Source organism: Eptatretus burgeri, chromosome 11, assembly GCF_056783735.1.
Source record: "Eptatretus burgeri isolate ZD-2024b chromosome 11, Ebu_testis_v1, whole genome shotgun sequence".
NCBI classification, from domain to species: Eukaryota; Metazoa; Chordata; class Myxini; order Myxiniformes; family Myxinidae; genus Eptatretus; species Eptatretus burgeri.
This window is the reverse complement of record NC_140971.1, coordinates 45,381,330-45,393,829: the sequence shown is the minus strand read 5'-3', so window position 1 is coordinate 45,393,829 and position 12,500 is coordinate 45,381,330. Positions and strand designations below refer to the sequence as shown.

General features: G+C 41.9%; 1 protein-coding gene across 6 annotated transcripts in view; it reads left to right on the top strand.

Moving 5' to 3' along the window:
• LOC147016985 (histone-lysine N-methyltransferase ASH1L-like) overlaps nt 1-12,500 on the top strand; it is a 298,948-nt gene that overhangs the window by 111,545 nt on the left and 174,903 nt on the right. For all 6 annotated transcript variants that reach the window (XR_015049297.1, XM_085846304.1, XM_085846302.1 and 3 more), the window contains exon 4: nt 12,111-12,257. Coding sequence is in view for 5 of the 6 variants with exons in the window: in XM_085846304.1 (XP_085702430.1) it covers nt 12,111-12,257 (147 nt within the window). In the remaining variant the exon portion in view is untranslated. The remainder of the gene's footprint in view (nt 1-12,110; nt 12,258-12,500) is intronic.

The following is a 12,500-nucleotide window of genomic DNA, read 5'->3' as shown; positions in this document are numbered from 1 at the left end:
TGGTTAGGGCAGCGGCTTGGGATCCAAAAGGTCCTGAGTTCAAGTCCCGTTGAGCCACTGAATTAATACACCAGTGGGTTGACTCAGCCTGTCATCCTTCTGAGGTCGGCGAAATGAGTACCAGTATACTGGGCCAGTGTATACCCCGGTTAAAATAGGTGTACCATATCCCTGTGTCGTAAGAGGTGACCAGGGTTGCGTCAGGAAGGGCATCCGGCGTAAAACATGTGCCAAATCACTATGCGGATCATACGGATGATCCGCTGTGGCGACCCCGAATGGGAGCAGCCGAAAGAAGAAGATATATATATATATATATATATATATATATATATATATATATATATATATATATATATATATATATATATATATATATATGACTCAGTCTCTGAGATATAACGAACTTCATTTTTTTATTGTCTTCGTCCAGGGTTCATTCAAAGTCTATCTTCTCCGACAGTTTTCATCAGATCCGGGTGGAAATTTTTGACAATATGGCTGAATGTACTGCCCACAGTCGCTCGTGGCCCGATTTTTTTTTTTTTTTTTTTTTTTTGATTTTCGAAAAAATTAATTTTTTTATGATTTTTGTAAAATTTCAAAGTTCCGTTGCTGGGCAACGGTGGTGTCCATAGCAAATGTTCTCATTTGCACACAACTAGGTCATGGTATGAACCTACCAACCAAGTTTCATCGAAATCGCCATTGTATTTATGGAGCACTGGACCGAACAGAGGGACAGACAGACAGACAAACCGGTAGGCGGACATGTGTAGTCGACTACCCAATAGAACCTGACATGATGGACCCGTTCCATGGGGAATAACCTGGGGATTAAGCACAAGAAAATTCATAATTCTAGCTTCAAGGGTTAATGCTGCAGATTGTTTTTTCGTAAAAATACCCCCACATTTAGAGGTTTTTCGGCCGTTGCTAGGCAACGAAGGGGTCCATAGCAACGGTTCTTTCTCACACATAACTAGGATATACCATGAACCTACCATACCAGTTTCATGTATATCTGACTCATAGTCTCTGAGATATAATGAACTTCGTTTTTTTATTGTTTTCGACCAGGATTCATTCAAAGTCTATCCTCTCTGACAGTTTTCATAGGATCCGGCTGGAAATTTTTGACAATATGGCTGAATGTACTGCCCACAGTTGCTCATTGCCCGATTTTTGATTTTCGAAAAAATATTTTTTTTATGATTTTTCAAAAATTTCAGTCCCGTTGCTCGGCAACGGTGGTGTCCATAGCAACGGTTCTCATTTTCACACAACTAGGTCATGGTATGAACCTACCCACCAAGTTTCATCGAAATCGCCATTGTATTAACTGAAATCGCCATTTTAAATACTGTTAAGGGTAGAACAAATCTCAAAAAAAAAAAATTTGAATTTTTTTTCCAGCTAGATCGACGACCCAACAAACATATCGACGGAAAAATTGATAAGGGTAGAACAAATTTCAAAAAGTAATTTTTTTTTTCGACTGGATCGACTACCCAATATAGGATGGACCTGAAATAGTTGATTTCTAATTGACAGATTTATTGGTTTTTGCATTGTTTGTTTTGGCCATTGTGTTTGTATCATGTGATTTACCTCTGATGTATTGTTTGCCAATTAGACGCTACAATCCAGCTTCAAACACTCCGATAAAACCCACCCTGTGGGGTCGACTGCAGGAGGTAGATTGCCCCAAGTCTTTCGCGAGGGTTCTCATCAGGCCTGATGTTTGACTGTATCTAATTTGGGAAGCAATGTTGTAATTTGTTTGAGGTGCCAGGAAAAACTCAGTGGAATAATGTTTTGAGTATCCGCTCTGAGTCTGGGATGTCAGCAGTTCGAACCCTGCCGAGTCATACCAAAGGCTTTAAAATGCTATGTGCTGCTTCCTTGCTTGAATCTCACCATTTTAAAGAACAGAGCAAAGAAAAATGTTGGCATCCATGGGGAGGAGCAAATTCATTCTCGATTGCCCCGCTGAGTGCGGAGAGAAAGGCCACGACATAAAGATGATGTCGCTGGTACCCACAGTGCTCTGGGAAGTGACTTCACTTCCCCCCCCTCCCCAATGTCAGCAGCTGTGTTTGTGTGAGTCACAAGTGTGCTGTTGTCTCATGGATATGTCTGCATGTGTGCAGTTTTTGTCGCTGCTCCTCCACGAGACTTTGATCCTGTAAATAAGAAATAATGAATACTCTCCATGAATGCGACCGTGGGATCTTTAACATCCACCCCCCCTATGCTAGCAGACAGGACACCCGGCTTAACGTCCATCCGAGGGGCGGTGCGCTCTGTGATATAACGCCCTGCCTGTGAAATGCCAATCCGACGGTTAATAGTCGGGTCGGGAATCAAACTGAAAATTGACAGCTCAGAGGTAAATTTGCTAATCTATCCGCGCACCATGCTGTTGGACTCATAGTTGCCAATTCAAGTACAGAGAAAGCTTTAAATACAGTTCATTCAGTTTTACTCTTCACGCTACTGTTTGGTTTTGCTCATTAACTGCAATCTTGAGAAAACTCCCATCTCGAACTTGCAGTAACTCATCCTTGCGCACAATCATGGCCTCTCCACCAAATTTTACTCTTAACTCCACCGTTTTATTTTGCTCATTGACTGTAATCTTGAGAAAACTCCCATCTCGAACTTGCAGTAACTCATCCTTGCGCACAATCATGGCCTCTCCACCAAATTTTACTCTTAACTCCACCGTTTTATTTTGCTCATTGACTGTAATCTTGAGCTTGCAGTCACTCAACCAAGTACGCACCATCATGGCCTCTCTCTCTACCAAATGTTACCTTCCCAGGCACTAGAGGAAACAATCCTAGGTGTTTGAAGCTGCACAATGCAGTTTTGTGATTTTTCACATTTAAACTCTACCATCCAGCTGAGCAGAACACGCAATGCTGCGACGACTGCCAAGGAAGCTTGATGTTGCCTCGACAGAGAGAGGGGTGCGTGAGTGTCGGAGGGCGGTTGTGGTTTCTCCTAACTAACCCCGTTGCCAAATACAGTATCGGCAACATCGGCATTCCAACCTTGTGTCCCACCCTTACTTGTAAACTGTGTAGCACACGGCAGAACATATTTCGCACAAATCTTTTCACTGCGATGCATTATGTTAAAAAGGTTTTACTATTCTTAAGGGGACACATTTTACAGTATATATGATTACATGCTTGAATAGTGTAAGCATTCCTGCTTCAAAAACATTTTTGGATGACTGTTAACACGTGCGTTCCCAAACCGAATCTTTTACTAATTCAAAGGGACATTTTGCCTCGAGTGGTGATACGACTGGTCGGATTGAATTTTTCGATGCTGACTTTGGTTTAATTTGTTCACGAGGTGGGCTTTTGACTGTGAGCAAATAAAAATTTTCAAAAAAGAAACATTTTGGCAACTGATGAAAACGCACACTTTGTGCAGCATTGCGTTTCACTTGGCGAAGTTATTATCCTCCACCGTTTTAACATTCAATCCTATCAGTAACTTATTATGGATGGAGGTTATGTTTTCACCCCTGGTTTGTTCCTTGCAAAATCGAAGATTTTTCAAGTATATTGGTCAGTCGATTTTGTTGTTCTGTTTGTTTGTCTGTCAATCGAATATCGGTCACAATTCTAGACCAATCGTCATGAAGCTTCACCAAGATGCCGAGGTCGTCTCAACTGAGAAAGCTGTTGATTTTGAGGTCAAAAGGTCAAAGGTAAACTCAAGGTCGAACTTCTAAAATCATCCATTTTTATCTGAAAAATCATCCCTTTTCATCCGATTGACTTGGGAATTAAACAGCAATTGCATAGTGCATTACTAAATTGGGGAAACAACTATTTTTGAGGTCAAAGGTCAACTCAAGGTCAAACTTCTAAAATCAATTTCGATCTGAAAAAGAATCAATTTTCATCCGATTGACCTGAGCTTTGATTAAGATTGTCACTTTTAATCTTAACGAAATGGACAATTTGATGTATCGATGGCAACCTTTAGAGAGAGGGGGGATGGGTGGATTTTGCAAGTATCGTACTCTGCATGACGTCTTTTTCTTGTTTGTTTGTGAACGGGATAGCTCAAAAAGTTATGGACAAATTCGGAGAATATTTGTTGGCGAGCTTGGGTATATGACGAGGTCAAAATGATTCGATTTTGGTGAAGATCTGGATCCAGATCTGAGAATTTTTATCGTGATTCTTCACCATTAAGTGATAGGGCTAAAACAATATATCGCATAATATCTCAAAAAGTTTTCAACAGATTCAGATGAAACTTGGTTGATGAGTTGGTTAGGTAACGAGAACAGGCCGATTAAATTTTAGTTCAGGTCCGTAATCCAGATCCAGCCTATCGGTGGGATACAAAACGTAAACTAAGCAGCTTGGTGGAGGTATGTGCCCGACCAAGTGCTCTTCTACTTTTATTTTGTCTTTCTTGCAATTTTTGAAGCTGTATTGGTTGTTGTTTCGGTTTCATGTGTGTGTGTGTGTGTGTGTGTATGTGTGTGTACGTGTGTGTGTGTGTGTGTGTGTGTGTGTGTGTGTGTGTGTGTGTGTGTGTGTGAGAGACATGCTTGTTGGGGAGTTCTACTGGAGCTTTCTGATGTGGTGTCATGCACCAAAATGATCATCATGATCTCCTGAGTTGATGAGGCTGATTAACTACAAAGAACATGGAAGAATTCCCATGTTTTAAACGCATGCCATGTTAATGTGTATGAAGCAGCTTACGAGGTCCTTCCAAGGCATGGCATTCGAAATACAAAATAAATAACAAAATACAGCATAAAACGACAAAAACATTGTAACAAAGCATTTCTTCATGGATACTAATAAATATGAACAACAATAATAATAGTGTCATTTGGCAAGAATAATAACAAACCTATAATCTCTGTCTTGGCCCAAGCACATCTGGGCTTGGTGAAAGGAAAGCACCTGCTCAGGTAGTTCAGCAGCCAGGTATGCTACAGGGCCATGAAGACCAGTGAGAATTTGGTCACACGGACCAATGGGCTCACTCGTATTTGAAAACATTCGAGTATATTTCACACAAAGCATTATGTAGAGAATCATTTGTTTATTCATGCATAAACTCCAGCATGCTATGCAGAATATGTCAAATTGCTTCTCTTTTTAGTGTCCCCAAAATCATTGAGTGAAAGGCACGGTTTTCCTCGGGCTAATACAAATATATATCTACCTATTCAGGATAACCTTTGGTACGAAGCAGACTCCACGGTTCTGAGTTATATAGGGCGAGCGGGAGACAGAAACCCTCAAGGCCTGAAACAAACGATACACCTGGGCCTGACACCATTGACAGGATTGTAAATTCCATGTAACTGTTTCCATGCAGCTAATCTCCTCGAGACTCGATGGTCTACAGACTGAGACCCAAAATGAAAGCCGAGTTCTGTTTTGTTCATTCCGAGGATGGATGCCTCGCGTGCTGTGCCTGAGTGCTGGGGAGAACCCTTAATGTGAAACAGGCTTTCCTCCTAATACGTTACTTAAAACAGAATCATGGGACGGTTGTTGTAAAATGTGTGTACTTTCACATCGCCACGTGCCTTTCGGTTGCACTTTCAGCAAAACATGGCAACAACGATGTAAAATGTGTGTACTTTTACATCGCCACGTGCCTTTCGGTTGCACTTTCAGCAAAACATGGCAACAACGATGTAAAATGTGTGTACTTTCACATCGCCGTGTGCCTTTCGGTTGCGCTTTCAGCAAAACATGGCAACAACGATCATGGCAACAACGATGTAAAATGTGTGTACTTTCACATCGCCGCATGCCTTTTGGTTGCACTTTCAGCAAAACATGGCAACAACGATGTAAAATGTGTGTACTTTCACATCGCCGCATGCCTTTCGGTTGCGCTTTCAGCAAAACATGGCAACAACGATCATGGCAACAACGATGTAAAATGTGTGTACTTTCACATCGCCGCATGCCTTTCGGTTGCGCTTTCAGCAAAACATGGCAACAACGATCATGGCAACAACGATGTAAAATGTGTGTACTTTCACATCGCCGCATGCCTTTCGGTTGCGCTTTCAGCAAAACATGGCAACAACGATGTAAAATGTGTGTACTTTTACATCGCCGCATGCCTTTCGGTTGCGCTTTCAGCAAAACATGGCAACAACGATGTAAAATGTGTGTACTTTCACATCGCCGCGTGCCTTTCGGTTGCGCTTTCAGCAAAACATGGCAACAACAATCATGGCAACAACAATGTAAAATGTGTGTACTTTCACATCGCCGCGTGCCTTCCGGTTGCACTTTCAGCAAAACATGGCAACAACGATGTAAAATGTGTGTACTTTCACATCGCCGCGTGCCTTTGGGTTGCACTTTCAGCAAAACATGGCAACAACGATGTAAAATGTGTGTACTTTCACATCGCTGCATGCCTTTCGGTTGCACTTTCAGCAAAATATGGCAACAACGATCATGGTGACAACGATGTAAAATGTTTGAACTTTTAAATGGCTGACCTTGAAGTTTTACATGCACATTCCATATATATTGCTCGTGCAGTTAACAGTCGGTCAAACTAGTCATGAATCAGTTCACATAATGACATCCTTCGATGACCGGATTCCTTGCCGTGTCATCCAAGCGTTCCAACATCATTGTTCGAGTTCTGGGATGCTTCAGTGCGAGAGGCAATGGATGGCTTTTATGAAGCAGGCATTGCTAAAAAGAAGAGGTGAATGAGAATATTACCAGCTCCTGTATATTTCTGAAACACTGGATTGAACATTGGTGGAGGTCCCCTGTTTGGTCACATGATCGATCAACTAATGCTCATGGTTTTTTTGCAGGAAAATGAGCTTTTGTTTTTGGAGACAACACATTACTTGTTAACATTAATTATACCTTGTCAGAGATGCCGTGTTTTTCCTTCTCATTTGTGTTGTCATCAAATAATGTTTCGAATTTATGTAATTGATGTTTGACCAGCTTTGCAAACAGTGATCCAATGGCAGTAATGGAATACTGTATTCGTTTTCGTGGAGGCTTATGTCACTCATTCTGTGTTAGCCGACAAGTTCGGCTTTGGGTTTTTATCAACCTAGGTTAATGGGAGTATTTCAACTGTTCGGGGAAGAAGGTTGCAGTGAACATTTTAAGGCTTAGCCCTTCGTTGGAGCAAACGAGCAACGATGTGGGTTTTGGGGTGTGTGAGGAGTCGGTTGAACCTTTTGGGATTTCATGCATTCTCAGGGTTCTAATGGGGCTGATGAGATAACCTCGGAGTACGCTCATTCACGTTTGATCTGTTTAGCCAGGATTTGAATCTGGACCCGCCTATAAACTGCCATCCTGGTGTTGCACAGGGTGATTCATCAATGTGTGCGCCGTCCTTCGGATGTACCTTAAACTGGGCATCGCGTCTGCCAGCATTAGTTGGTGGACGTTGAAGATCCCACGGTGTCCTTCACGGAAAGTATGCGAATTATCGCCGGCACCGTGAACAAATGACAAATTCCTGTTCTGACTTACAGGGGGCACCGCACACGCGGTACAGCTGTGTACCCCAGCAAATGATGCTACACTCAGCCATGTGCTGCATACAAAAGAAGAATAAGGCTGCATATCATCTACATTATTGGGTGGTCGCTGGACTCACGTTGTTCTCAGGTTTTCCGTCTGTCTGTATGTATGTAATCGACAGCTCTGGAGGCCAGAGGAGTCAAACGATTTTGATGAAATTTGACAGCTAGGTTCATACCAGGATCTCGTTGTATGATTTTGAGCACCGTTGCTATGGACGCCACCGTTGCCTAGCAACGGGTCCTTGACATTTTTGAAAAAAATCCGAAAAATATTTATATATATTTTTTTTTTTTCGAAAATCAAACATCGGCTTCCGCACTTTTATGCGCACTATAATCAACCTCTTTGTCAAAAAATTTCAGCCAGATCCGTCAGAAACTCTGACTAGTATGCAATTATATAGCGACCACCCATGTCGCTTACTGGCTTGTGTGTATGTGTGTGTGTGTGTGTGTGTGTGTGTGTGTGTGTGTGTGTGTGTGTGTGTGTGTGTGTGTGTGTGTGTGTGTGTGTGTGTGTGTGTGTGTGTGTGTGTGTGTGTGTGTGTGTGTGTGTGTGTGTGTGTGTGTGTGTGCGTGCGTGCGTGCGTGCGCGCGCACACACACACGTATATATCTTGCCCATAATCAAATTGCTCATTGTATGTGTAAAACCTTGACTCTTGACTTATTTGCTTTTACAGATGTGCTTCAACATGCTTCTTTGTATGATATTTTTTATGACATTTTCATAAGAAAATTAAGGGATTATCAGTCATTTTAAAACGTGGTTGTCACGAAATTTTTACGTTACTGAGTGCATCTCCAACCCTGTCCTGACACTTGCATAATCATGCAGAACCAAAACCCTGACCTATCATTATCCACAACACTGTCCCTTGCAATGAAAAAAAAAGACTATTACCCAACTGGAATCTGGCAGGATAGCTCACCTGTAGTTTACTCACCTTTGATCTCTCCAGTCTGACTTTGATTCTCGATTCACCGATAAACTGTGGGATTGCTGTTTCACTTGTAGAGCGCTGCATCAATGAGTGGCACCATCCGCCATCCCTTGGACGGACGTGAAGCATAGCGTCCCCTCTTCTAATCCTATCTGATCCATATTTTTGGTGTACATTTGGTCGAAAGAGTAGGTGAATCATCGCCGGCATCGTGAATATATTCCCATCTCCTGCACTGACCTACATGGAGGCACTGCATCAGCATCACTGCCACACCCTTCAGACATAATGCAATCAGCAATCAGCAGCCACGTGCAACATATGCTCGAATTGGGACCCAACTGGATAACTTGAGGATGCTGAGTATTGATTAGTTCATCGATACATTACTTGTTTAAAGTGAGGTGAGAAGTATATGATGAAAGTACATTTGAGGAGATAATGACAAAAAGGGGGAAGAGAGGGCATGGAAGCTGGAGAGCATTGGAGAGAATAGGGTAAGAAGTTTGGGAGGAGGTAAGAGGGAAGGATATCAAGGGGGAGGGGGGGTGGCAGACTTGGGGGCCTCGGTCCTGAGTTCAAATCCTGCTCGGCTGTTGAATTAACACCAGCTGGGGTTGACTCTGCCTGTCATCCTTCTGAGGTCAGCAAAATGAGTGCCAGCTCGCTGGTATCCTGTGTCAGTGGTGACCCCTCCAGGATTGTGCCCAATAGCCAATGAAACTGCTTGGGTAGCACCAACGCTCTGCATAGGGTATGGGCTCAATGGATGGATGGATGGATGGATGGATGGATGGAGGAAGGAGGGGGAGGGGGGGTCGGTCAGGGAGTCTTTGTCGGAGGAGGAGAATTGCACAAGAAAGGAGTGGGAGTGGGGCGTGGCAACAAAATGTCAGGATCAAATATTCCTCTGTTTTGTCTATGACTACCCATCACATCTTAGAAGCAAAAAAGAGTCTAACTTGTTTAGTGTTTGCAGCTGGGAGCCGATCGTTGTGGGCTTAGAGGTACCAGGATAGCTCTTATGAGTGCTGCACTTTTGAGTGGTCTGCTCACCTGTTTGTTTCCCTGTGGGGTCCAATTGCACTAACACTTGGTGTTGTGCTCGGTCGGATAAGGTGTTGCGTTTCAGGGCACGCCTCTCTTCACATGTGGGTGTTGGCCATATTCCATGCATTGATTGATTAAATGGGATACGTACGTTAATTGTCGAGAGACGTGGATGTTGAGCTAGATTAAGTTAACGGTAACCATGGCACTTGAGTACGTGAGATACAATCAAATTGATCCAGGCGATAAACTGAATTAACTATAAAACACATGTGATCATTTTCAGCAAATTGAATGTGAATTTTAAGTGATGGGCACATGGCATGGATATGATGTGCTAAATAGCCTCTTCCTTCAGCTGATATTAATTTGTAATTCCTTGTATTTCGAATTTCCAACCGATGAAAGTAACCCGATGATGCTGTATGGTCATTGTTAAGTCATTTAACACGATGCTCAATATGGTGTACCACTTTTGCAAAAGTAGTTGCTGGAATGAAGCACTATGTGCCTTTTGATTCCACTCGTGAAGTTAGGTGATTGACAAAAGTTTGAAAGTTTTCCCGCCTTTTTTGACCGCGGGCCACCATTTTGAAATTTCAGGAAAAATCCATATTTTTGGAAATAATATTGATTTTTGAATATTTAAAAAATATATATTTCTCTGTGTTTAGATGGCCGAATGTACTTCAGTAGGCACCAATACGATAGTAAGTACTCGTAAATATTATTCACAAACTTGTCCTGACATTTTGAGAAGGGGTTGCCATTTTGGAAATTCAGTGAAAATCGTATATTTTGTGTATATCTAATGAAATATATATATATATATATATATATATATATATATATATATATATATATATATATATATATATATATATATTATTATTTGTGTACTTGCAGATAAACCTTGACTGACCAATGGTCAGGGCTCCTGTGGCTATGTGGGATAAGTTCGCTAGTTCCAGGAAATTTTGCGAAAGTGCTAATTCTTTGTGTGTCGTAAATGATCTAGCTGAAAGAGGAATTAAGCTAGTGTCTGACTTTATCAATATGTGCAATGATGAGAAACAACGTCAAGCATTGCTACAGTGTGTGGAAGAGCAAAGGAAGCTTTACCCAGACTATACAAAACAAACGCCATGTTCTCTATAAGATATCTGTGTGGTTGCTTGTTTGCACGATTGTTATGTTGTCATATATGAAAACCATGTCACTTAAAACATATTTGGTTGTTCTCATAATTAATTGATCATGCTCTCATTTGTCATTAATAATGTCTTTATGAAAACGCTACTACTGATATTCTGTAAGTGCGTAACAATGTGCCGTGCAACAATTGTCAAAATATGGGATTTTCAGTGAAATTCCAAAATGGCGACCCCTTCTCAAAATGTTGGGACAAGTTTGTGAATAATATTTACGGGTACTTACTATCATACTGGTACCAACTGAAGTGCATTCGGCCATCTAAACACCGAGATATATCTATATGTTTTAAACATTCAAAAATCAATATTATTTCCAAAAATATGGATATTTCCTGAAATTTCAAAATGGTGGCCCGCGGTCAAAAAAGGCGGGAAAATTTTCAAACTTTGGTCGATCACCTAACTTCACTAGTGGAATCGATAGGCACATAGTGCTTCATTCCAGCAATTACTTTTGCAAAAGTGGTACACCCTAATGCTCAAGCGTATGTATATATGCAGTGGCTGATCGAAGGCGAGCGGAAGGGGTTCACCGGATGCCCGTGGACCTCTTCACAGTCGCCCTGGAGTCTTTAAAACTAGTTAGCTCAACATAGCAAACATTTCAATTGCCAATTGTGGATGTCTGTCATTGGCCTGCCACATCCACGACCTTGGTATTTTTATTTTTTTGTTTTTTTGGATGCATAGTCTCGGCTCGTGGAAGAGCTAATACGAGCACACTGAACGGATCAGGACACAACAGGACAAAAGGAACAGTATAGAGAAAGGGGGAAACATCAACCGCAGAGTTGAGTGGGGGGGGGGGTGCGGGTTAACGAGGTCACAAAAGATAATTGCTTTGGATTGGTCGCGATCTGAGATGGTGGTGAACTTGTGGTAACCCATTGATTTAACTTATGGAATGGCCAAAAGAAAACTCTTAAATCATCATTCGTTAAACTTGGAAAGCTTCACTCCCTTTAATCTAAGTTACATCCATTCACAAAAAATAGCTTCATGATGGGAGGGAGGGGGGGAACACCCCTCCCTCCACCCCTGCTGCTTTGGTTTTGTCACATAAGTAAACCACCCACTGCCACCTCTTGAATCATACTTAGATCCACCCCTGATATAATGCCTTTGAGGCTGCGATCTCTCCCTTGGGAAATCTCATTGCACCCCCTCGTGATATGTTGTCAAATACACGATGATAGGGCGGACTCATAAAATGGAAATAAGTGATTGTGCAATGTTCGTTGAAGCGGTGGATAACTTGTCCACGAGTGCTGAGCCATGACTTTTGACGACAGTGATCCATTTCCTCTTTTTCAGTCTCACCCACCAAGCTTCAGAACGTCCGTGGCCTCAAAGAAAGCCAACGAGGAGACACGTTGAGACCCAGCAAGTAAGGGGCTCTCGGCTTCCCAAGAAGAAACAACACCAGTCTCCAATCGTCCTCGACACATGTCAGGATGGCAAGTAAGTAATAAGAGTTTAATATGTTGTAAATCTCATTGTCCTTGTATTTTTTTTAACTTCCCAAAAACATGAATGTTGTTTTCATTCCTACCTGCATTCAGATTTTTCTTTGTAGGATCTTTGATGAATGGTCCAATGATGTATGATCACAAAGTTCATCTTAGATGTGTCTTACTTTGACAATCATAATTAGTCTTTCTCCCGAATTTTGTTGCTTTGCTCAAGTGTGATGGACGGCAGGAC